A 27,782-nucleotide genomic window follows, 5' to 3' on the forward strand; every position below is an offset into this window, starting at 1 on the left:
CCTGCAAAGGGAAGGAGTTCCTGCTGTGAAAAAAGTGCAGGAACTCCGTTCCCGCAGGACTTGAGCCCTGGTCATAACATGTTAAACCCACTATGTATGTATGACACTTTTGGATACTTAGATTGTTGAAACTATGAATAATAGATTACCTTGTTAAATGTTTCTCATTTATATGACAACAGTCTGTCCGTCCATTTATTGATTCGTCCATCCAGTCAGGATGTGTATTGTTGTCTTTTTACTATTTCCCCAACATATTTTAGCACCTCAAACAAGGTCAGTAGCAGTTACCATTCAAAATAAACTCACTAAATCTTGAACCTTGATGGTACATGCTGAACTCTACCAAAGTTAATCAGTTAACAGACTTAGCTATACCCATGATACTTGACTTGACATGTATTTAGAAATACAACTTCATTATTTTACAACTCTACCATCTATGGAATAGGACATAAAGATAGACAAAGAAGATTAGAAGCATAAAAGCATATTCTCATAAGCACCAAGCAGTCCCCATTGTTTGAAGACCAGATCACTCCATCTTCTATATAGGAGGAGTCAAAATTAAACACTTTGATGTCCGTCTTGGTGTGCTGAGTGTTCAGTTTAATTACACTTCGAGCAAAGGCATATTTCGAGGCACAGCTGTAAGCTTCTACATTGCAGACTTCATCGAACATCATGTCAAAATGTGGGTTGTCCTAAAGTTTACAAAAATTAGAAATGTTACTGAAATAATTCATCCATCAGCTGGAGCACAAAAAAGCCATAGTTTAGGTGTGATTTCCCATATTTATACAAACAGTCAATTAAACGTAAAAGATACAATATACAACACTACACTCTCAACCTAATTCCTAGTTTAGAAATGCAGAATCTTTTGTGATCAATCATGCCACAATAAGCACAAGTGGCACAGGTGAAATTGACTTTCTTAACCTTCCGAGCGGTATTCCCGAGTCTGACTCTGGGTGAGATTTTTTTGCTAGGATCGGTAACCCCGAGTCAGACTTGGGCTTGCCTCGCAGCATCCATAGGCTTGGTTTACTTACCTTGTCCCTGGATCCAGCGATGCCACCGCGCTGTGTGAGCGAGCGGGACCGCGCTCGATTCACACAGTGCCTCTGTGTGCCGCCGATCTCCGTTCCCTGCAACGTTACGACGCACGGGAGCGGAGAACGGCACCAAATTCAAAAAGGTAAACAAACACAATACATACAGTATACTGTAATCTTATAGATTACAGTACTGTATGTAAAAAATACACACCCTCTTGTCCCTAGTGGTCTGCCCAGTGCCCTACATGTACTTTTATATAATAAAAACTGTTCTTTCTGCCTGCAAACTGTAGATTGTCCATAGAAACCAAAAGTGTCCCTTTATGTCAAAAATGGTTTTAGAGCAGCTAGAAAACAGCGATAATAAATTATAATCACTTGCAGAATTGTGCAATAGCGATTTGTGGGAAAATTCGTCATAAAAAAATAAAAGTAATGACAGCGACAATTCTGCAACTGAGCAAATTTCAGTGATTTTGAGTTGATTACATTATTGAATAATTTTTATTAGAATTATATTATTATTTGTTATAATTATTTATAATTATTTATATTATAATTTATAATTTTGTTTTTAAAAAAATGTCATACCCGGGATGCCTACTAGACTCTTGTTTGGTCAGATTTAAGTGAGTTATTCCTAAGAATTACAGGCCTCCAGTATAAAACGCCAAATTTCCTTGCAAATAATGGTACCGCTTTCAGCACCTTTTTTCTGAAATACTCATACCGTCAGGGAGGTTAAAGTTGGGGGAGGGGGGGAAGCAGGTACCTGTTTTTGATAGGTACCCTTCCCCAGGCCCTGATGACCTCATAGCAGCAAAGTCCCCCTTCCTCCTTCCCCCACTGCTGGGCCATTCACAAAGCGCAGCATGCTTTGCAGTAATGTGCAGTAGTGAACCGGCTGTGAAGCCACACCCAAGGGCCGTTTGAAAAATTGGCTAAGGTGCCGACATCGCCAGATTCATTGACAGGTATGTGTCCTAATATTAAAAGTTAGCAGCTACAGTATTTTTAGCTACTTACTTTTAATATTTTGGTAGGAGGGCTGGAGCTCCGCATTAATTTGTCAGTGTCCAATCTCCTGAAGACAGCCGCTTAACTTAATGTACCTGAATATTCATCCTCTGTCCTGTAAAGTATAATTAGGAAACATAAACTTTTTCATGATTGGATGATTGAAAAATAAACTATAAGGCCTCCTTCACATAGCCGTTTAGCTGCATACACTGGATTCCAGTGGCAAGAACCAGCAGATTCTTCTGAATCACAGGTGCATGCCAATAGCCTATATAAACGAATGACAGACTCACGGCGGCCGCTGCTGTTCGCACATAGTCACATACCAAAACATTTACCCGTGGTTAACAAATTTATGAGCCTGGACACAGGCTTGGACAACCATCCTAACTGCAGGTAACCATATGTAGACTGGGTAGACTACATAATAATTGTATGCAATATTTCCTATTTACTTGATTAATAACATTTTTTATTTTAGTCCTGGCCAAAATATTGAAATAAAAAAAAGATTTGTACAAAACCAATATACATTCCATTGAATGAACATAGCTTTATATTATTTAATAAACACATGTACATTAAAATTGCATTTTTTTTACTCTACAGTCCCTACATTTACAGTCCCCCAACATTTTTAAATCAAGTTTTTGTAGATACTGTACAGGTCTCAGTGTATTCCACAGATGGTGTAGCAAACTTGACACACTACATAACTGATAAGTTGTGCAGCATCAGGCCCCATACACACGAGAGGATTTATCCGCAGATACGGTCCAGCGGACCGTATCCGCGGATAAATCCTCTCGAGGATTTCAGAAGATTTCTATGCGATGGCGTGTACACACCATCGCATTGAAATCCGCGCTGAAATCCTCTGGCGATGACGTGTCGCGCCGTCGCCGCTATTATGACGCGGCGACGGGTGCGACGCTGTCATATAAGGAATTCCACGCATGCGTCAAATCATTACGACGCGTGCGGGGAATCCCTTTGGACGGATGGATCCGGTAAGTCTGTACAGACGAGCGGATCCATCCGTTGGAATGGATTCCAGCAGATGGATTTGTTGAGCATGTCAGCAAATATCCATCTGCTGGAAATCCATCCCAGGGGAGATTTATCCTCGGATAAATATCCGACGGAGTGTACACACCATAGAATCTATCCGCTGAAACCCATTTGATGGGATTTATCTGCGGATAGATTCTATCGTGTGTATGGGGCCTCAGAGGCAGATGCAGAGCAGTGACACTACAATGTAGAGCAGAAATGTGACATTTATATAAATATTCCAGCAAATGAAAAACCATACTTTTTTTTCATCATTAGACAAAATGGTATCGTGCCACAATAAGCACAAGTGGCACAGGTAAAATTGACTTTCTTAAAGCGGGACTAAACTCTCTCAATCAACATTAGCCATTTTTAATCCTTACAAAAAACACAATGGCCAAGACGCTAGATCAGGAAAAAGGAAACACTGGGGGTTATCCACAAAAGGGATACGCCGGCATATCTACTGATACGCCGTCATATCCCTGTTTCTATCTATGAAACTGATCCACAGAATCAGTTTACCATAGATAGGCAGAAGATCCGACATGTGTAATTGAATTACACTGTCGGATCTTAAGGATGCAATTCTAGGCCGGCCGCTAGGTGGCGAGGCCATTGCGGCTGGCCTAGAATATGCAAATGAACACTTACGGCGATCCACGAACGTTCCGACGGGCCCATCGCGCTAAATCTACATCGTTTACGTCGAGTTACGCCGTGTAAAAATAGGGCTAAGTCCTATTTGACTAAGCCCTATTAAGTATGGCCGTCGTTCCCGCGTCGAAATTTTAAAATCTACGGAGCGACGTCTGTTAGCGCAATGCACGTCAGGTAAGATACCCGATGGAGCATGCGCAGTACGTCCAGCGCGGGAGCGCGCCTAATTTAAATGGGACTCGCCCCATTAGATTCGGCACGCCTTGCGCCGGACACATTTAAGTTACACCGCCGCAAATTTCAAGGTAAGTGCTTTGTGGATCGGGCACTTAGGTAGAATTTTTGCGGCGGTGTAACTTAAATCGGAAGATTTAAGTTACGCAAGATATTTGTGGATCTGGCCCACTCTTTTTAAAGCTGGATTCACATATGGATGGCTGCAGTTTGCAGTCCGGAGTCCGGTGTGGTTTTGTTCAACGGTTCAGGTCTATTATGTATTATCAGTAACTAGCGCTAATAGCGGTGTGAGAAGCAATAAGCAGACAAAGCTGGTCCATTGCATGCTGCCTGCATGCTTGGGCTAGGGACAGATGGATTTCAGGAAGTAAATGCTACACGAATCAACTGCAATTACTCAAGATGACCACAGGTATAAATGCTGGGCTGGGGAGCATGCTTTGGTACCATGAGTTACTGCAATGCAGAGATGTGAAACTGGTCTAGCATAAGACAATTTCCATAGATTCATAAAGAGATGTCGAGTTGCATCTTGATATAGCGCGGTCATTTACCCTGTAGGATCTCGATGCGCTTACATACACATACTAGGGCCAACTTTAGACAGGATCTGATTAACCTACCAGCATGTCTTTAGATGTGAATTATATCTTTGTAAACAGTATCTTGCTTGCTGGTCACAAGGTGGGTTCTTGGTGAATTCGATGCATTTTGCAGGTCACTAGACCTGCTTTATCAGGAACTATTAAGGCTGTGTCACATAATTTTTCAACAGAGTTGAACTATCAACCAAGGGTTGGATGCCTCCACCTTACTAAAATCTTCTCCCTGGGAGGAAAGCATTTAAATCCCAACAAGAAAAGGGATCCCAACATCAATGAGTTCAAAGCGGCACAAGGCCAAAGCCTTGTAACATCACTCGATGTAGGTTACTGCATAAGCATGGATATTTAGGGCTCCAACCACAATTATTTCATCCTGTCTAAATGGGACTTTATATTAATCTATCCGATGTATCCAAAGAATGCAATGGGATTTAAGTTTCACACATCCTAGTAGCACTGCTCTATGATTCCCTATTGCTATAAAAAATATTCATGCTATGCCAGAAAGGAGCCATGTGTATTTCTGCATTCAATTGCTTTTTCTACACTTGATCTCAGTATCCCCTTCCAAATGGAGAGGCAGGGGGGAGATGACTGGATGGATCACAATTCCCTTAGTCTAAATGCTAAAAAGACAGAAATTCTCATCTCTGGATGTATTGATCCAGCTGTGTTTCTGGGAAAATGGCCCACGAGCCTTGGGCCGTGTCCTGTTCCAGTGAATCAAGTCCGCATCCTGGGGACAATTTTTGACTGTAATCTGAATTGGATACCCCAAGTCAATCAATGTATCCGCAACGCACTGTATTACATCAGGTGTCTGAGAAAGGCCAAGAATCTGTTTTCTCAGTACCACCGGAAAGTCTTGGTTCAATCTCTCGTCAACTCCCGGATTGACTTTAACAACATTGTGTATTTGGGTATGCCTCTAAAGTGGCTGAGGAAAATCCAGCTCATCCAGAACCAGGCCGCTAGACTAATCTCCGGCCTAAATAGGCGGGAGCATATAACCCCTACCCTGCGATCACTGCACTGGCTCACTGTGGTAGATCGCGTTGAGTTTAATGCTCTTTGTCTCGCCTATCGCGCTTATCATGGGACGGGCCCGCAATATCTGAATTCCTTGATAACGCGATATGCTCCTGCACGAGCACTCAGATCACTAACAGCTGGTCTTGTCACTTGCCCATCTGCCCGTTTGCTTACCTTTGGGGGCAGACGCTTTTCTGTGAGGGCAGCGGCTCTATGGAATAGTCTCCCTGTTTCCATTCGGTCTCTCCCCTCTATTATGTCCTTTCGTAAAAGGCTAAAAACTTGTTTTTTTCAGGAAAAGCAGGCAGAGTCATGTTAGTTCTCCCTATTGTTCCCTGGTGATCTGTTTTTTAGTTTTTTTTTGCTCTCCTTTTTTCTTTTCCTTCTATTTCTTTCCCTCCCTGACTTGATTTATCCATTTACAGTTATGTTTTCTGCGCTTAGACACTGCCCTGACGGGTCAGTATTTGGCGCATTATAAATCTATTAAATCAATCAATCAATCAATCACCTCCTCCATCTCTGGTGTCAGCGATGTAAGAAAACTTTATCAGATTGCTGCTGCTTACCTTAGAAGTACCAATAGTGCCAAGCGTTCATGAAAAGCGCAGGATGGCACACATGGCTCGGGGTGGTCAGATTGTGTCTGCACATCCAGCTGCCCTACTATATCTGTGGTTGCACTTGTAAAGTTTTTGTAAACCCTTACACATACCCAGTGAAGTGACTAGACTAAGTTAATACACAGAGATGAAACCAATCATAGTTGTACCTATTTCTCTGCAGCCATTTCTACATCGGATTAAAGTCCAGTATAAAAGTTCCTCCTTAAAGGGGATAGCAGAGAAAAGTTTATTCTTACATTGGTAGTCAGTAGAGGAGCCCCCCCTTACATTTGTGGTCAGTTGGGGAGGTGCCCACTTACATTGGTGGTCAGAGTGATGTTGAAACAGGAACTATGTAGACACCGTCAGGTAAAAAAAACAATTAACGTCTGCTCTCTGCTCAATGAACCCCTAGCGATCGCTGGAGGAACCCAAGGGTGCCATAGCATGCTGTTTGGTAAATTCTGATGCAGACACATAACATTTATCTCACAATGCATAACCTGGTGCACCAGCCTGAAAGATTCAATTTTAAAAGATGCACCCATTAGTGTATTTGTGAGAGTCATTGTACAGTTCATAGGCAAAGCTTCTGTTAACTGTTTTAATTTTTTTTTTTTACCCTGTAGTACTTCTTAAAAATGCAAAATTAAAACTGCTTACTGTTTCTGCTTCTTTCCCATCAATGAACTTGAGATCTCTGAGAAACCACATCTCAGCCACTTCATACTTCTCATCTAGACACGCTCGGTAGTGTTTAACCAAGGATATATGGACTTCTTCCTCTTTAGCCACTGAAAAACATGATTACATTGATGTTACACTGTGTTCTTGTAATTTTGGTGTATGTAATAACTGAAATGTCTCCATACTTCTTTGTTGCTATGTAAATTCTTAAGAAATAAATTGTTAATGAAATAGCTTGAAAGGCATTATTATGTTATTGTGTGTCATGAGGCGATGCATTACAGCAGCCCATTAATTTTACATGGACTAGTAGCTCATCACAACACACAAAATGTTGGAAATTACCTTTTACTGAACTTGGCTGTAGCCACTGCTCCATTTCTTGGTAGTGATGTGGACTTGTAATCATAGTAAACTGATAATAAGATAGCCTGAAGAACATTGTTACATTATTGTGTGTCATAGCTTTATGCGTTACAGCAACTATTAGAACCGTAATACCATGATTCATTAGCATTAGCAGGCATTGTAGTACCATGTGGTGAAATTTATTCTTCTACTTCTGACAGTTTCACTTTATAGAGATGGTTCCTCTGCACCCAGCAATAGCAAAAAAATTTGTTGTGCTAACCCACCTAAAAATTCCCTCTAAATGGAATATCGTAGGTGAAAATAAAAATATAATTATAAATGAATTGAGGCCAATTCAATAAGACATGAGTGAATAAACGAACTGTGAAGAAATAGGTCAATGAGGTCAATAAGGTCCAAAACTGAAATGATTCAATTGACACAAACAGCGATATCTTGAATGAGTGAATAGCATCAGAGGGAATTCCACCACCAAAAGACGATGTCATTTGTGTGACGAAACGTGCGTCGGGAGGAGTTGATGTGCTGACATCACCCCGTTCCAAGTCAGAGCGGACGGGTGTTCGCATAGCCGGCCGGCTATTATTATACATGCTGTTTTTACTTTGTTTTTTTACCATAAAAAAAATCCTACTGTTCTACGGATTAACACTATGCTGAGCCCCTTTGTTCATTACTGGATGGTAGAAAGAATCACTTCTGTTAAGCAGAAGAAAGCCAGCATAGTTATTTCAAAACAAGTTTCTAGCTATTATCAAGTTGATATAGTTCTCTGGTATAGAATTGTTTTCATAGGTGTGCGCAGCCTATTGCATTAGGGTGTGCACACCAAAGCTCAAACACACATGTGTTTGTAATATACCATATATGGCAGTGGGCAAGTCAGTAGGGCTTTTTCAGCAGGGCAGAGATCGGTGTCAGTAGTATCTTTATTTGTATTATTATTATTAGTTTTTTTACAATTTTATTTTTATTATTAGTTATTTTTTTTTAATATTAGTTTTTTTAGGAGCCCTGTTTGGGGGCTTTGGTGAAATATCAGTGGTCTAAACAGACCCCTGATGTCTATCTTTTGAGGCAGAGAAAGGGACTGAGGACAGAGATTCCCCAGTCCCTTTCTCTGCAGCCAGGCAGCAGGGGGAATCTGCATAGTACAGGGTGATTAGGGTGTGCCCAGGCACACCTTACACCCTATGTGTGCACGCCTATGATTGTATTTAATGTTGACAGAAGAAAGCAGCTTCTTTAACATGCATAACTAAAAAGCTGTAGCCATTTTGGCAAACACCTGGGGACCTTTATCCAACGTGCAACTAATCATTCCCTATAGCAAAAACATATTATTAAACATATTATTAATGGTAGCAGCCTCCTTCAGACTTGTCTGCTTCAGACTTGGCCAGCATGTCCTCCAGTAGTGATAAAGGGATTCACACTGACCAACAAGACTTACAGGCCACAACAGTCCATCTGGTGTACAGAGTATGACTTATCTTCAGCAAACGGCTGTATACTTCTTTTTCCTTCATCTTCTCCTGCTAAATCCAATTTTCACCCCACCTCTGTTAAAGAATGTATGGGCAGGAGGCAAAAAATGCACTCTTGCCAGGACAGAGCTGTAATTTGTGTTCTACAAGTTAGTGAAATTTAGCTCCCTCTGAAAATAGCTTGTACCATGACTTGGTGAAAGACCCCTAGTCACTAACACTTCAGTAAAGCCATTTCAACACATCACTGCCACATTTCCATCAAACTGCCAACTTCTTGCTGTGCCTACAGGGCCATATCACTGCCAACAAATGGAGCAGAAGCTAGAGCCAAGTTCTGTAAAGGTCCTTCTTCTATGTGTGCTCCAGCATCTCTCTGTTCTAAAATTTTGACACGGTAAAGGAGTCTTTTTTTCACTTTTTCTAAACTTCTAACTACAGAAAGAGTATATGGAAATCAAAACTTTAATGCAGCGTACACGCGATCGGAAATTCCGACAAGAAAAGTCCGATGTGAGCTTTTGTTTGGAAATTCCGACCGTGTGTATGCTCCATCGGACTTTTGCTGTCGGAATTTCCGCCAACAAAAGATTGAGAGCAGGTTCTCTATTTTTCCGACGGAAAAAGATCCTATCGGAAAATCCGCTCGTCTGTATGCAATTCCGACGCGCAAAAACACAAAACACGCATGCTTAGAATCATGCAGAAGAGCCAAACTGCCTATTGAACTTCATTGATCTCAGTTCATCGTACGTGTTTTACGTCACCACGTTCTTGATGATCGGAATTTCCGACAAGATTTGTGTGCAACACAAGTTTGAGCCAACATTCCGTCAGAAAAAATCCATGGTTTTCTTGTCGGAATTTCTGAACGTGTGTATGTGGCATTGGACAACCTTTTCTCCACTAAAAATAAATAAATAAAACACCTGAAAAACAAGATTTGTGGGATATATATTCTTCAGTAAAATTAATGTTATGTCACACCCACTAAAATTGGTGGCAAAGCAAATTCCGATTTGGTCGTCATCCTTAGCTATTCACCATTGCTCTAAACACCCTCTACTAAAATGTATTTCTTTATGTAGCGCCTGGTTTCTTTTCAGTACCGGTGCTATTTAAATTTAGAGGTAGATCAGAGTGTAGTTAAACTCTGATCCAAATTGTTATGTCTAAAACAGGGTCTCTGTTTCAGCTTGGCTGTGCTGTGGGCTCATTCTGTTGTACTGGGGTGTTCTTCCCACCCCAGTGCAGTAGGTGGCAGAAGTGGAGTCAAGGTTTGGGTGCTCTTCCCCAACAGCCAATCAGGAGGGTTGGGCCTCGCTGTGCATGCTGGGGGAGGGTATTTATGGGGCAGACGCCATTGGTTCGAGGTTCGTCTTCTTCGTCCAGTGTGGCACCCACCTTTAGGGTGGCCACATCACGGCGCCCTGGCGTTATGGCCTACCCGGTCGAGGCGTGCATGCCATTCGGTGTTCCTGGTTCTGGCGCATCTGAACAGCGACGGGGACCCATTGAGCGACTGGGTTCCCACCTTTGAGGATCCCAAGCGGTATTGCTGTTCGGTGGGGAGTCCGTCTGAGGAGCGCCAATGAGAGGCTGGTGGTCCAAAAGGATTTCTACAAACCACTGGGGATCAAGGTAGCCGGACACGGAAGGATTGATCACCTGTCAGTCGGTACCTGAGTGACATTAAGAAGGAGATCCAGGCGTAATTCACCTAAGGAGGATTGCCTCCGTAACTACAATCAGAGAGGGCCTGTGACAGAGGTGTCTCCCTAACGTTCACCAAGGAGGGTTTGTGGCAGAGACTTTTCCTCAGGTTCAAGTTCACCAAGGAGGGTCTGTGGCAGAGACTTTATCCTACAAATGTTCGAGTGATACTCCGGCTGCCAGGTCAGTGAGAGAGGCCTGTCCGGGTACACTAAACCCACTCAGGCAGGAGTGGTACGGAAAGTGTTGCATACGGGAACAGGACTGTTCCAAATACTATGCCTGAATCTGCTGTTCTTCTTCTTACAAACTCTATCCCTTTCATTACCAGTAGGGATGAGCCGAACACCCCCCCCCGTTCGGTTCACACCAGAACCTTTGATTGGACCGACCATTCGTGCGAACATTTAGAACCCCATTGACGTCTGTGGGACTCGAACGTTTGAATTCAAAAGTGCTCATTTTAAAGCCTAATATGCAAGTTATTGTCGTAAAACGTCTTTGAGAACCCGGGTCTTGCCCCAGGGAACATGTATCAATGGAAAAAAAGTTTTAAAAACAGTAGTTTTTTCTGGAGCAGTGATTTTAATGATGCTTAAAGTGAAAAAAAAAATATGAAAAATTCCTTTAAATATTGTACCTGCTGGGTGTCTATAGTATGCCTGTGAAGTGGCACGTGTTTAGAACTGTCCCTGCACAAAATGAGATTACTATAAGAAAAAAGTAATTTAAAACTGCATGTAATGTCTGGTCCCTGCAATATGGATGAAAATCATTGAGAAAAATAGCACAGACACAGACAGTACACACACCACGTAGCTTTAGGTGCACACTGCAGAGGACACGGGCAGTACACACCACGTAGTTTTAGGTGCACACTGCAGAGGACACGGGCAGTACACACACCACATAGCTTTAGGTGCACACTGCAGAGGACACAGGCAGTACACACCACGTAGCTTTAGGTGCACACTGCAGAGGACACAGGCAGTACACACCACGTAGCTTTAGGTGCACACTGCAGAGGACACGGGCAGTACACACACCACGCAGCTTTAGGTGCACACTGCAGAGGACACAGGCAGTACACACCACTTAGCTTTAGGTGCACACTGCAGAGGACAGGGGCAGTACACACACCAAGTAGCTTTAGGTGCACACTGCAGAGGACATGGGCAGTACACACACCACGTAGCTTTAGGTGCACACTGCAGAGGACACAGGCAGTACACATCACGTAGCTTTAGGTGCACACTGCAGAGGACACGGGCAGTACACACACCACGTAGCTTTAGGTGCACACTGCAGAGGACACGGGCAGTACACACCACGTAGCTTTAGGTGCACACTGCAGAGGACACAGGCAGTACACACCATGTAGCTTTAGGTGCACACTGCAGAGGACACAGGCAGTACACACCACGTAGCTTTAGGTGCACACTGCAGAGGACACAGGCAGTACACACCACGTAGCTTTAGGTGCATACTGCAGAGGACACAGGCAGTACACACCATGTAGCTTTAGGTGCACACTGCAGAGGACACAGGCAGTACACCACGTGAGAATACTGCAGCTAGCACAATCACCTGCCTGCCAGTAAATTAGGAAGTGCGGATGTAGCTAAACTATACAGTGTATAAATATATATACCCACAACACCTGGGATGCATATATATCCTCTACACACTGTAACTTTAACTGACTAGCCTGCCTGCTCTATCTACCTACTAAAAATGACACTCTCTCTCTCTCTCTGTCTTCTCTCTCTTAACCACCCAACACACTACACAAGGCCGACCTGCAGGTGGCCTTTTATAGTGTGGGGCATGTACTAAACCCCCTGAGCCATAATTGGCCAAAGCCACCCTGGCTTTGGCCAATTATGGCTCTCCATTTTTGAAAGCTGTAATTGGCCAAGCATGCGGGTCATAGTGCATGCTTGGCCAATCATCAGCCAGTAATGCACTGCGATTCCGCAGTGAATTATGGGCCGTGAAACGCCACTCAAATTTGGCGCGAACGGCCCAAAACATTCGTAATTCAAAGAAACATGAGTTCGACTCGAATACAAAGCTCATCCCTAATCACCAGTTCATTGTTTTTACCCGGCTGGGTAATAAAGAGCACAGAAAAGACACTTGTTGCGGACATTCTTTTACTATTGCTATATGCACCATTCACCCCTAGGAATTCGGAACAGCCACGAGGTAAATGTGCCACCCAAAACAACCAGCAGCTCCTCCGGGGGTAGTGCTACATTTAAATAGTGGTTTTGGCCCACATACACGCCTGCACACAGCAGACATATTGAAACAGTGGCTTAATTTTTCAGTCCATTTGCTAGTCACGACCAAAGGAATATAGTCACGACCAAAAGGCCACCTTGCATACCAAAATACATTTCAAAATAAACAACAGGTAAATGAAAAGTACCTAAAGGTGTAAGATGATTGAAGCCCAATACAACAGATTAGGGCCAGCTCAGAAATCAGTCCTGTTACTTGCAGATTCCAGCAGACAACATGAAATATTCTTAGCTGACTGGTCCCGGGGCATTAGCAATTTAGCTAAGCACTATTGCTTTTCTGACTTGTGCTGTCAATCTTTGTTTTGTATTACAATAAAACACACACCCCAATGCTAAATGCTAAACTGCAGACAACAAGCAATTACATAATTAAAATATACATCTATGAACATGGGCGTCCACTGAAATTTTTTCAAGGGGGGGCGCTTCGGCAGCGGCAATACATAGTCACATTTAACCCTGTCTTCGACCACTAGCTGGGGTTTAAACCCCCCCCCCCCCCCCCCAGCAGCCGAATAGGATGGATGGTGTCAGTAGGGCAGTGGGCGGTGTTAGAAGAGCAGTGGACGGTGTCAGTCGTTTTTTGATTTTGTTTTTTACAAGTTTATTTCTTTTTACATTTTTTACCAGTCTTTTGGGGGGCTTTTGTGAAATATCAGGGGACTAAACAGACCCCTGATAGCTCACTTTTGAAAAATAGAAAGGGACTGAGTGTGAATTCTCCAGTTCCTTTCTCTGAAGTATAATAAACATAGTAAATTGGAACAAATATACTCTCTGTGTACCAAACTTTTCCTGATTCCCTCAATCTCCATTACTGGTCCCCTGCATCTTCTGTGAAAGTTGTGACAGGCTGTGGTGGCACTCCATCATCCTCATTGTACAATACAGGGTTAATGTTCCTGTATGGTATGCAATGATGCTGAGGCTTTGGGTGGAGGAGGAGAGCAGTGCAGCTGGCTGGAACATGGAAGTAAAAGTGGTATTTTCCCCCCAGCAGTGCAAGGGTGGACTTTTCCCTTTCCTGGAGGTGGGCTGTATTCTGTATGTCTCTTTATACTTATGACAATGTCAGGAATATACTGGGACTTTTCAGGTTCTACATAGAAAGTATTCCACATTATTAAAAATAATAATTTTTGTTAAGATATGGTGTGTGTGGAATGCATCCATGTGGAGCCTGAAAAGTGCAGTCCACTCTGACTTCCAGAGGGGGGCAATTGACCCCCCTTGCCCTATGGAGCGGAGGCCCATGTCTATGAATTATTTTATAGGCTGAGGATTTGCAATTCTTTTTAGCTAGGTTTGTGAGTCAGATCCTTTTTTGTTATGCTGGATTCACACCTATGCATTTTTTGTGCTTTTTGCATTTTGCAGATTTGCACTACAGAACATTTAACATGGTTTCCTATGGAACACATTCTTTAGTACAAATCTGCAAAATGCAAAAAGCACAAAAAATGCATAGGTGTGAATCTAGCCTTAGATAGCAGAGCCCGGTCCCAGACCTCTTATCATGCTACACTGCAGTTTAGCACTGCTGTCTGGTGCAGAACCTTCCCCAGTCAGGGAGTGGACATTGAAAAAAAGCAGGATACTGCTGAGGTTATCCTCTGTTCTTCCCTTCTGTAAACATGTACACAGACCGCACTGCACACATTGACTCAAAATGCTGTCTCTTTGAATGGTGTTGTGAATAATAGAACAGATATAAAAAAACATTGAATTATTTATGCTGGTTTTGTGTAAAAAAAAATGCCGAAATAAAAGACACAAAAGAATGCAACTTCGTATTCAATAATAAATCAGTAAATAGGTTTATATTTTTTAAATGGAATGTGTCCACTTCTGAATTTGACCTGATATAAGCCTCTTTAAATTCCTCGTACAGCAAAACTCAGGCTGGGAGAGGGAGAAATAGAACAAGCAGTCAATCTTCAATTGTAATCATTTGGGGCCACAGGGGTTAATAAGGGCCTAGAAACCAATCATATGAACTCATAAAGAGTGCCGACTATGCCCCTCCTCCATTCTCAGAAGCTGTACAATGGCTTCCATGAATGAAAAGCAACCTATGAATGGATCTATAAATACTGTAGCTTCTATGAATTAAAAGCAATCTATGAGTGGAGGAGGCGGACCTTTCATTCATCACCCTCCTACATTCAGAGAGAGCTTTACATTTATGGAAGTTATTGTATAGCTTCTGTGCAGAGGCCACTCTCTAATTAGGCCAATTAAGCAGTCACCTTAGGCCTCGCCCCCACAGGGGCCTCGCGGCCGCCTAATTTGCCTAAAGTATTGGTTTAGAATTATTTGTCCCATTATGCATGTGAATGGGGCCTCATGTCTCAGATTTACCTAAGGCCTCACAAAGCCTAGAGCCGCCTCTGCTTCTGTGACTGCAGAAGAGGGGTGTAAAGGTCACTGATTGTCAGCACTCTTGATGAGTGCCTGTGACAGGTCCAGCAGCTCATATTAAAGGGGTTGAAAAACCTTGGTGTTTTTTCACCTTAATGCATCCAATGCATTACAGTGAAAAAACATCTTGCTGTCTCCAGCCCCCCTGAGCCCCCGTTTTACTTACCTGAGCCCCGAATTTCCGAGGTCGTGATCCTGCGCCGTTCTCTCCATGGCTGATCGGCTCCTCATTGGATAGATTGATAGCAGTGCAGTCATTGGCTCCTGCTGCTGTCAATCAAATCCAATGACGTGGCCACTGGGGGGGCAGGGCCGAGTCATACACTCGGCGGCACCGGAGAGTGCCCGCAAGGTAACCCCCTCGGGAGAGGGCTTCCCAGAGGGGGTTAGCTCTTGCAGGGAGGAGCTGAGACAGCTGCCGTGGGACCCCAGAAGAGGACATCCGGGGCCACTCTGTGCAAAACTTTTTGCACAGTGGAGGTAAGTATGACATGTTTGTTATTTAAAAAAAAATAAAGAATAACGAACCCATAGCATCACTTTAAGCCCCGCAGCACCAGAAAATTACAACTCTGGTGGTATGTACAGGGGAAGGTGGTTCCCTGTGGACTGAAGATTTCAACTTACAGAACAGCCACCAACACAAGTGACACTTCTCATTCAATGTAAGTCTTGTCTCTTGTGCCGATTTAAAAATGAATACAGTGCCTTGAAAATGTACACATTTTGCCATGTTACAACTAAAAACATAAATGTATTTTATTGGGAATTTATGTGATAGACCAACACAAAGTGGCACATAATTGTGAAGTGGAACAAAAATGATAAACGATTTTCATTTCTTTTACAAATAAATATGTGAAAAGTGTGGCGTGCATTTGTATTCAGCCCCCTTTACTCTGATACCAATAACTAAAATCTAGTGGAACCAATTGCCTTCAGAAGTCACCTAATTAGTAAATAGAGTCCACCTGTGTGTAATTGAATCTTAGTATAAATACAACTGTTCTGTGAAGCCCTCAAAGGTTTGTTAAAGAACCTTAGTAAACAAACAGCATCATGAAGGCCAAGAAACACACCAGACAGGTCAGGGATAAAGTTGTGGAGAAGTTTTAAGCAGGGTTAGGTTATAAAAAAATATCCCAAGCTTTGAACATCTCACGTAAGACTGTTCAATCCATCATCAGAAAATGGAAAGAGTATGGCACAACTGCAAACCTACCAAGACATGGCCGTCCACCTAAACTGAGGCTGGGCAAGGAGAGCATTGATCAGAGAAGCAGCCAAAAGGCCCATGGTAACTCTGGAGGACAAATATACAAAAGCCTGGGTGGGAGCCTGAGGAGGGGAAGGCTGATCCCAGGAAAGAGGTTACTATTGGCAAATAATGGGCTATACTCAGAATATGCGAATATATAAATAATTTATTATGGTACTACAAAACATGAATACAAATTAGTCTGCTGTAAAAGTAGACAACGTGGCAGAGCAAATATTTGGAATAGTATGCTACCGCATAGGCGGTATAGCTGATGGAAGACTCACGAACAGAAAACAAATAACAAACATATAACAATGAACCCAGACAGTCCGGACACAATAGCGTTACTTCTGTGGTGGTTCACCTGGGGGGGAGCCCCTGATCAAAATGGATCAATGTGGGACTATGGCAAGTTAGACTAATTGTTGGTGAGCAAACCACAGAGGTGACACTGCGGGGGGGGGAAGCAGGCTATGGTGAAGGTTGCCCTGAACATCTAAAATTGTTGCACATTTGTAAACAGCAATTCATGACTGGTACGATGGACATGGATAGTGCCCACCAATATGGTGAGTTGTGTCCTGTGTGGAAGATTATCCAAATCTGCCAGTAAAGTAAGTTCAGGGTATCAAAAGGACTAAGGAACTGTAGTTCTGCTGCTGCAGAATGATGGTCAAACCAGGCTGGTTATAAAAATGTATAGTCTTACTCTTAAAAACTTGTTATTAAGAGGAGCCAAGACAGTTCCTAAGAAAGTACACAGTTCCTGTATGGAGATTCCTGAATGAGCACATCTGTGCTTGTCAGACTAGACACCGTTTGAGAAGATAATCAGAATGGGCTTACCAGTTGCATGGATTGCAAGGTGGACTATGACCGAGCTCTTCAGGTTGCATGCAGGGGTTGTACTCAGTCCTCTGGTAGTCCTAGTATGTAGGAGGACATACCAATGAAGATGAGGCTCTCGGATAGGCAGGTGACTCCGTGGGTCTAATAGGCAGCTAATGCCGTGTGCTGTATCATATGCAGTTGTCTGCACCAGTGAGCACGGGGCCAGCAGATCTCCGGGAGAGTCCTTCAATCACGGATGCTACGCAAGTCAATTGCGAAACGCGTTGACGTCATCACGCTCAGACTCCAGACACTTTCGCATACCCCTCCTTCCAACTGGGGGCGGGTGTCGGAGGAAGCATCCGTGATTGAAGGACTCTCCCGGAGATCTGCTGGCCCCGTGCTCACTGGTGCAGACAACTGCATATGATACAGCACACGGCATTAGCTGCCTATTAGACCCACGAAGTCACCTGCCTATCCGAGAGCCTCATCTTCATTGGTATGTCCTCCTACATACTTGAGGTGAGGAAATAAAGGTAAGAAAAATTACGGGCATAACTAGAGAATACAAGTCAGAAAACATTGAAATAATTGATAGGAAACTCTGGGCCAGATTCAGGTAGAATCGCGGCGGCGTAACGTATCGTAGATACGTTACACCGCCGCAATTTTTCATCGCAAGTGCCCGATTCACCAAGCACTTGCGTAAGCCTGCGTAATTTAAAGGGGCGTGTGCCATTTAAATTAGGCGCGCTCCCGCACCGGACCTACTGCGCATGCTCCGTTTCGAAATTTTTGCCGTGCTTTGCGCGAACTGACGTTATTTTTTCGATCGGCGACGTGCGTAACGTACTTCTGTATTCCCGGACGTCTTACGCAAACGACGTGAAATTTTAAAATTCGACGCGGGAACGACGGCCATACTTTATACAGCACATACGTGTGCTGTGTAAAGTTAAGGCACCAAAAACGACGACTAACTTTGCGACGGGAAACTAGACTAGCGGCGACGTAGCGAACGCGAAAATCCGTTGTGGATCGCCGTAACTCCTAATTTGCATGCCCGACGCTGGTTTACGACGCAAACTCCCCCCAGAGGCGGCCGCGGTACTGCATCCTAAGATCCGAAAGTGTCAAACAATTACACCTCGGATCTTAGGGCTAACTATGCGTAGCTGATTCTATAAATCAGTCGCATAGATACTCTGAGAGATACGACGGAGTATCTCCGCTGTGAATCTGGCCCTCTGACTTTTAGGGTCTTCTTTTATTTCATTGGTATATGACGACCTGCTGATTTATATCTGTGAAATTTATGAGTTAGTTTGAATTTTTCTTTATAGTATTGGGGCTATACATGCTCTAATTTTATTATCCCACAATGTGCAAATCGATCATAATGACTGAATTGGAAAACAATCAAAAAATATATACCATCTCTTTTGATCAATTTAGACTTGTTTTAGATCGGATTCAATCAAAATGAGTTGATTAGCTAGGGTGGAAATATATTGATTGTATCGATCAATCATTATGAATTTGCACGGTAGAAACAAAGATACAATCAATGGCTTATGATTGCGTCTTCCAATTTTTGGTTTGAACCAACTTCATAGTGGGGGTTATTTACGAAAGGCAAATCCACTTTGCACTACAAGTGCAAACTACAAGTGTAAAGTTCACTGGAAATTGCACTGAAAGTGCACTTGGAAGTGCAGTCGCTGTAGATCCGAGGGGGAAATAAAAAACAGCATTTGAGCTTGCACATGATTGGATGATAAAATCAGATCTACCCCTCAGATTTACAGCGACTGAACTCCCAAGTGCACTTTCAGTGCAATTTCAAGTGCACTTTGCACTTGCAATGCAAAGTGGATTTGCCTTTCGTAAATAACCCCCAATATGTAGCATATCGGTCCTTTGGGTTGTCACCTTAAGATTGATTATTCCTAGAGTGATAAATTAGAAAAATAATTGATAATTTATCAAAGTATGTATTGCTACCATAAGGCTTTTATTACACAGGCTGCAAAGGAGCTGTAAAAACAGCTAACCTGAATATTTACTGCCACGCAACCAAAAATCTACCTTGGCTGTTAGAGGGGTTTGTAAAGCACAGCCAGAGCAAATTTAACTCAACATGTCAAGTTTTACAGACAAATTCAGTCAATGGGTCTACAATGCAACCGCAAGCCAAACACTTGGCCTGCAGCTCAGTATGCAAATGCAAAATCCTCATTCACAGGAGGCAGAATTAGGGCCCTTTCACACGGGCGGATCAGCAATGATCCGCCTCCGTGTGTCCGCTTTGCTCAGCGGGGATCCTCCGTAAAATCACAGCTGAGCCGTCGGCTGACAAAGCGGTCCCAGGACGGTCCCCTATGGGGGATCGGATGAACACGGACCGTATGTCCGTGTTCATCCGATCCTATCCGCCAGACGGAAGAAAAATAGGATTTTCTTCCGTCCGATTTTGCGGAGCTTTGCGGAGGCGGGTGATTACAGGTGTCAGCAGATGGTCATTCGCTGACACCCGCAATCACATAGGGACCAATGTATGTCCCGTTTTCATCCGCAACGGATGGATGAAAATGCGGACATACGGTCTGCACGTCTGAAAGGGGCCTTAATCTGCAATCCGCTGCCCTACCAGAGGGGAGGTCGAAACTGCTAGCCATGTAAACAAGGCCTAAAAGTACTTTAGGTCTTAGTGACAGTGTTAGGCCCTGTACACACGGTCGGTCCATCCGATGAGAACGGTCTGAAGGACCGTTTCCATTGGTTAACCGACAAACTAGACTGATTGTCTGATGTGCCTACACACCATCAGTTAAAAAAACGCTTGAGTCCAACGCGGTGACTTAAAACACAACGACGTGCAGAGAAAAATTAAGTTCAATGCTTCCAAGTATGCGTCGACTTGATTCTGAGCATGCGCAGGTTTTGAACCGATGCTTTTGCGTACTAACCATCGGTTTTGACCTATCGGTTAGGCGTCCATCGGTTCAAATTTAAAGCAAGTTTTTTTTTTTTGGACCGAAGGACAACTGACCGATGGTGCCCACACATGGTCGGTTTGGACCGATGAAACTGAACTTCAGTCCATTTTCATCGGTTTTGTCCGATCGTGTGTACAGGGCCTTAAAAACAAATGTTCATTGCCATGAACCCATCATAGAGCCTAACCCTAACCTCTAACATGGCCAAATGTACCCTACTCTAACCTGCACCCTATCAATGACCTAATTTTAAATACTCCTTGATCCTTCACTCCACATTTAGAGTTCTATTTGTAAGCCTAGGTTCACATTGGAGCGATTTGTCATGCGATTTAAGAGATTAAATCGCATGACAAGTCGCAGCCTATTGGCGGCAATGGCACTGTTCCAATCAGTGCGACACCGATTTTGTGGCGCCGCACCGATTTGCAAAAGTAGTTCCTGCACTACTTTTGCCGATTTCAGGTGCGATTTCTATAGACATCTGTGTATGAAGCCACACAAATGTCTATCAAGTAGCACCTGAAATCGCGCTGACCTTGCTACTTTGAAATTGCGCTACTTCAAGTAAAGTAGCGCGATTTCAAAGTAGCATCAGTGTGAACCAGGGCTCAAGGTGGAGAATAAGTCACTGCAATTTAAAATACATTAACCTAGAAGATTCACCTGCAAAGAATGTTTGCTGATTGTCAGATTCTCTGCTTTTAAAAATATGCTTCCTAAAGCAGAACTATGGCCTCCCATTAAGAAAAAAAATGTGCTGTAGCACCTAATGATAAGTTCATCTGCTTTTTCAATTGTCTCTTTACCTCCACAAATAACCATCAAGACTACCAATGAAGTGCGTCTAATGCAGCTTCTTGTGATGGTATGTCAACAATGAAGCACTTCTCCTGAATTTAAAGCAGAGTTGCTCTGAATTGAAGAGGGGATTCAAAAGTGTTGCAGGAGGTGTGGCTATCAGCGTTGTCACTGCTGATTCACAAGCTTGTAATTGTCAATCAGCACCTGATCACACCTAGTCCTGCCCATTGCTTTCGGAATTAATAGCACTGCCCCATTGCCAAAACTTTTATGAATTGTCGACAAGGAAGAGCATGTGAGACACAAATTCTATGGCTTGGTCAGGGGAGGTAAAATACGTTTTTTGTTTACTTTATGAGACTCGCATAGTAACTGAACTTTTTGTGTTTCAACTGTTTTACAGAAGCCATTTATTGTTCTTTAAACTTAACCTTTAACACAACCCTTAAAATGAATCATTAGAGAGTACCTTCACTCAAAAGGGGAAGGTCTGCTTTTCCACCTCCTCTACTACTCTGGACACATTTTTTTTGGGGAGGGGGGGGGAGGTGCCTGGTTTTAACAGGTGATCTGAACGGAAGTTGTCCCCCCCCTTGCCCGCAGCCTTCTGGGACACATCATAGGTCCCAGAAGGCTGCAGGACCATTCTTAAAACACAGTGTAGGTCCTGAATGCTCAGTGGGAAGCCAGCTGTGAAGCAACAAGGCATCACAGCTGATTTTTCACACTAAAAATGCTGATGCTGGGGACACGAAGACTGCAGAAGACTATGCGAGGACAGTGCTGGATCCCTGGACAGGTAAATGTCCTTTTTTTTAAAAAAACATTGCAGCTATAGTTTTTGTAACTGCTGAATTTTTTTGGGTGGGGGGACTGAAGATCCTCATTAACACATAACATTAACACTTATCCCAAATCCTCTCCTAACCTTAAAAGACAAGTTTGGAAATCACAAATAACAAATAATTATAGTCACCTAGCTAGCTGCAGCACCAATCCCAGGTGCAGTTGTCCCCTCCACCTCTATACCAATAATTGAGCGATCAAAGACCACTGATTGCTCAGTTCTCAGCAAATAGTCTGCAGAGAGCTGATGACTGTCAGTCAGTGGAGGTGGCCGGAGCTGCTTAATGAGAGTCTGAGCCAGTCCAGGCATGTGAGTGGATCTCGACTGTAAAATCAGGATCGATCCGCAGGTTTTTGGCCAAATATAGTTCACAGGAGTGCAGAACTAAGTGCAATCCTGTGACCCATATGAGAAATATAGCCAAAATAATTTTGGCCATACTTATCCTTTAAAGTATAACTAAAGCCTGCATTTTTTTATTTTAGATGTAGAGAATAGTGATATTTGTGTTCCATTCAAAAATGTGTCTTCTTTTCCTGTCCTGTAAATACAACAGAAATCTTTCTAAAGTTCACTTTAGACAACTGTCACTAGAACCTGTTGTGGTGACAATCCAAAATTTCAGAGTTTTCTTCACTTTTAGTCGTGGTGACAATGGTCACCAGAACCAATAGAAAGAATGGATCTCCAAACAGGCACAGAAATAAGCCCTCATTTCTCTGCCCAAAAGGATATATCGTATTTATTGGCATATAACACGCACAGGCATATATCACGCACCTTCATTTCATTGAGTGAAGTTTCAGGAAAGAAATCAAAATTTTAAGTAAAGAACTTGGAAGCAAAATAGGGGCCAGTGCCCATCAATGCAGCCTGATCAATCCCCTTCTGCAGCTTCACAATTGCCCATTAATGCAGCTTGATCAATGCCCATCTGCAGCCTCACCATTGCAGCTTGATTAATGGCCATCTGCAGCCTCTCCATTGCCATGAATGCAGGCTGAACAAAGCCCATCTCAGGGAGGGGGGCGGGATGAGCACCGTCAGATTACATACAGCGAGAATCGCCTGTTTACTCAGTGGCCTCTTTGATACAAAGTCTCACCTCCTGGACTGGCTTCTATGATAGACAGAACATTGGTGACAGGACTTCCTATTACAAAGGCCACTGAGTAAACAGAAAATTCTCGCTGTATGTAATCTGACGGCGCTCGTCCCGCCCCCCTCTCCGTTCCCTCCGAGGCAGCCCAAATTGCAGTATCGGCGTATAACACTCACACACTATTTGCAACCAATTTGCAGGCTGAAAAAGTGAGTGTTATATGCCAATAAATACAGTACTTTAATCTATCCCCCCCAGATCACCTGTGCAATTAGTGAACATTCGTAGAAGCTCCTCATCTTTAACTTAAGTTTACCAGGTTAGTTTGGTTCTCAAGGTTATGTTCTCCTCTTTTCCCGAAATTTTATTTTTTCATACATTTCAAAGACCAATTCATTCTTTATTTTGTTTTTATCTTACTTCTTATGGTCTAAAAAGCTACAACTTCAGGTTTACATTTAACACCTAGTTTAGCTTTCACTTTGCCAACAATTTCCAGCTCACTTGTCCAATTTTTCCTTCAAGATGTAATTTGTTGCAAAAGTTTATAGGTGGCCCATCAGTATTCAAGGCTTTTACAATGGTCAGCTGAGATGAAATCTCATACGTGTATGGTCAAAATCCACCACATTGTAATTACTGGATATACCTGTGGGTATAGAGCAAAAGTAACACAATGACAAGCACTACAAACAACAAGTATAACTGGAGCTCCATATATCATATAAGATACCATAGGAGGGTGTTATTAAAGGGCAGTGGGCCATTTACGTTAACGTTGAAACCAATGACGTCCTTGCGACGTCTTTTAGCGCAATGCACGTCGGGTAATTTGACGGACGGAGCATGCGCAGTACGTTCGGCGCGGGAACGCGCCTAATTTAAATGGTGCCCGCCCCATTTGAATTAGGCGGGCTTGCGCCGAGCGGATTTACGTTACACCGCCGCAAGTTTACAGGTAAGAGCTTTGTGAATCAGGCACTTACACTGTAAACCTGCGGCGGTGTAACGTAAATGGGATACGTTACGTCGCCGCAGCGTAACGTATTTGTACCTGAATCTGGCCCAGTGTTTTTAATTTCTCTTCTGTTTCACATTTCCCTGGTTGACTACATACCACACCCCAGGCTGCACTTTACCTCACTTTATGCATTTAAGAATTGGTCTATTCCTAAAATTTGCCATATTTGCTGTGTTCATAAAAATTTATTTAGTTTTTTTCTAAATTGTGCATTATATAAATATATGGTAAACAAAATCAATGTCTGTTTTCTCAGAGTAGACTACAAATAATAATAAGTATGGTAAATTATATGTAATGTAAAATAGATGACATTTTTAGTTCAGCAGGGATAGTGGCATTCCCTTGGCATCAGCAGGCATTCCTATAGACATATAATAAGTTATTATTATTATAATACAGGATTTATATAGCGCCAACAGTTTATGCAGCGCTTTACAACAAAAAGCAGATGCTTTTACCATACAAAAATGAATACAGTAGGAATCAGAGGTTTCTGCTCGTTAGAGCTTACAATCTAAGTTGCTATGTTAACCAATTTCTTGGCTTCTATAGAAAAAGAAAAACATACGTTTTTGTACTGACCTTTTAACCTTGACTTAGATAATGTGTTATTCATTCTTCAACTCTACTTGACAGAAACCATTACTGAATTAATTCTTGGCATACAATAACTCATTTATTGGAACTTGCAGTGAAAACTGGATTCATATAACATTTTATATTTATGTGAACTAAAAGGGAAATACTTAAAGTGTAACTAAAAGTAAACTTTTTTGACTTTTGAGTAGAGAGAGATTAGAACAGCTGTCAGGTTTTATTGCTGTCTGTGCCCCCGTTAGGGAGGTTCACTCTTTCTATTTGTCCCATTTATCTTCATCATGGAAAGTGAAAATTAAAAAATCCCAAATTTTGGGTTGACATTGGAACATTAATAGAGGGGAAATATTCAGAACACTAGTTCTGGTGACCCTGGTGACACACCGGGATTCCCTGTTTTTGGAGGAATTTCCTCTTATTTCCTGCTTCGGCTATGGGGCAGGAAGTAGAGGGAACACAGATGGAAAAAAAAATCTCCCCAATGTCTATTTTCACTACTCTATATATTTTCTATACATTTATTAGATTTACAAAAAAAATCTGATTTTTACAAAGCTTGAAATCAATAAAAATATAAAGCTTTGAAAAAATATTAACATTCTTTTGCTGTCTATATAAATAAAACTCTTTGTATTTTTTATAATGCTTGTTGAGTTATGTGATCACAAATGTGATTTTAAATTTATATTAAAAAAATATCTGGAAGTCACAAAACTTTGCAAAATAGGCTCCTATATCTAAAACACTCATTTTTAATGAGTACCCATGAAGAGTCAGAACCAACTGCACCTACTACATACACAGTTTGAAATTTTCACTGCAGTGGTTATCTGCCTACATACATAAGAACCAGTTGGTATTGAAGCTGGTAACCACATTTGTGCCATACCAAGGATTTTACATTGCCTTAGTGACTATAGGCAAATCCTATAGTCAGGTTTCACAGTGAATACATGGCACATTACTGTGATTTCTCATGTGATCTCTCATCACAAATAAACAAAAACTGTTTATTAGAGATGACTCAAAAAAAAAATTCTCACATTTTGGTGAAGAGTCAATTGGAAAAGCAGAGTTAAGTGATTTTGGTGTGTTTTTCGGGGTTTCAAAGGGCTTTAAATAGCTCCTGGGGGATATCTAAGCTTCTTTCAACTATCCCAGACTTGTCACTTGTTCTTGTGCCAGTCTCAGTCTCTCATCATCTTTTTTTTTTTTTTACTCTTTTTTATTCCATAGAGAGAAAACACAACAAAGTAAATAAAATAATCCTTAAAAAAAAATGTAAGTTATGGTACACAAAATAACAATGAAATACACAAACAATATGAACAATTCAAAGAACTTTAAATTAAATCAAATAAACTTTGCCAAAAGAACATAGCCTCTTAATAAAGAAAACAAATAGTAGATTATTTTTTCTCACAAATATAACCTGAGCAGCTCATGGACAAGGGGTAATGTCTGAGAAATCAGTAATTTTGTTGCATAATATTTTGCTTGTGCCTACTGTTTCAATGTGACAGCTAATGCTTCCATGAACCCAATGTATCCTTCAGGGCAAAGTGAAGATGTCAATGTGCTACAGCTATTATGCTCACCAATACTATATTGAATATACACACATTAATAATCATCCTTCTATGTAACATGGCTAACATGGATAACTAATCCCACCACTTAAACAAGACCAGGTGGCCATGCCTATAGAACTATAGGGTGGCCAGTCTATAGAACAACAACCGTAAATATAACTAGGAAACTGTAGTGGTTTTCTACATTTAGCAAATACTTTTTTAATCCCTCATTAAACTTTACCTCTCTCCCTGCTCTTTGCTCATTACCCCTACCTTGTTACTTAGATTTAGCATGGAGTTGAAATACCATTTCAAAACTGCCAATACTATTTAAAAAAAATTACTGTGTTTTAGGAGCTTGGAATTCAAATCAACCAACTTAGCTCATTAAAACCTGCTAGGTTTATATAGATGAATATAAAACTTCAGAACAATATGATTAACAAGAGCAGGAAAGATGATTTGCGTGATCTTCCCTCAGCTTTGTCTCTTCTTGTGTTAGCTCTTACAGTGCGTGAATTACACAGAAATAGGAATTAGGATATGTTTGCCTGGAAGACTGCCATCCTTGCAGACTAGTGCCTGGCGCAGTTCTGTAACACATACATGTGCCATGGCACACAAACTGGGAGATGTTAGTGCACTAAACCTACTGCAAATTCTCACTATTATAGTCAACAGCGTTGTTATTCTACCTCTTTACACAACAATAGTAATACAACTGTAAAACAGAAATATTATCCTACATGGAAAAATGGAATCACATATTACATGATGTACACTATTTATGAAATGTTCATTACCTGATGTGCACAAGTAAAACCTCTCCTTGTGTTTCGACCTTGTTTCAATGAACTCATATAAAGTGTGTCCTAGAGGCTTAAAAAGTTTCTTTGCCATGTCTTCTTTTAACAGTGACGACATGTCCACAATCTGATGACCCTTTGTAGATGAATGTCATCCACATACAGATGGGAGATCTTCTGTGTGTCCTTTCTGCGAGTTACTTCTTGGGCCTTCAAGTAAGAGATGAGCACCTTATCCACCTCTGCAAGTCTTCGCAGGACAGCTCACACAAGACTTGTTATATCCTCCGTACTTATGTTCTGGAATCCTTGGATCTCTAAGCGTTTGTACAGGTACTCATGTTCTCGCGTTTAGAGATGCACAGCAGTAATGTTATTGTCATTCAAAGAGTTTTTGTAAATTTGAAAATGAAAGAAAAGACAAGATGTTTAGGCTCCATTATAATAATCTGTTAACAGCTGTCCTGATGTATTGATTGAGCTCCTCTTCCATTAAGACTATTATTACAAGTAGCAAGTGACGGCACAGCCTCTCTGTTCTAGTGCTGAACACTTAACGCTTCCCACAAGTCTATACCCATGGCGTTGCCTTAGAAAAAGGAGCCAGACAATTCCCAGTTCAAAACCACTTTCTAAAACCATGCAGCATCCCCCCTACATTATCGCTAA

At 42.1% G+C, this 27,782-nt stretch overlaps 1 protein-coding gene across 1 annotated transcript; it reads right to left on the reverse strand.

Annotated features, from left to right (window-relative positions):
• Nucleotides 1–52: 52 nt before the first annotated feature.
• EXOC1L (exocyst complex component 1 like) lies at nucleotides 53–27,763 on the reverse strand. The gene is made up of 3 exons (XM_040334749.1): nucleotides 27,111–27,763; nucleotides 6,940–7,070; nucleotides 53–704 (listed from the first exon to the last, which is right to left on the reverse strand). The coding sequence occupies exons 1-3, from the start codon at nucleotides 27,229–27,231 to the stop codon at nucleotides 441–443; spliced, it is 516 nt and encodes a 171-aa protein (XP_040190683.1). The 5' UTR covers nucleotides 27,232–27,763; the 3' UTR covers nucleotides 53–440.
• Nucleotides 27,764–27,782: the final 19 nt, after the last annotated feature.

This window comes from Rana temporaria, chromosome 1, assembly GCF_905171775.1.
Source record: "Rana temporaria chromosome 1, aRanTem1.1, whole genome shotgun sequence".
NCBI lineage: Eukaryota > Metazoa > Chordata > Amphibia > Anura > Ranidae > Rana > Rana temporaria.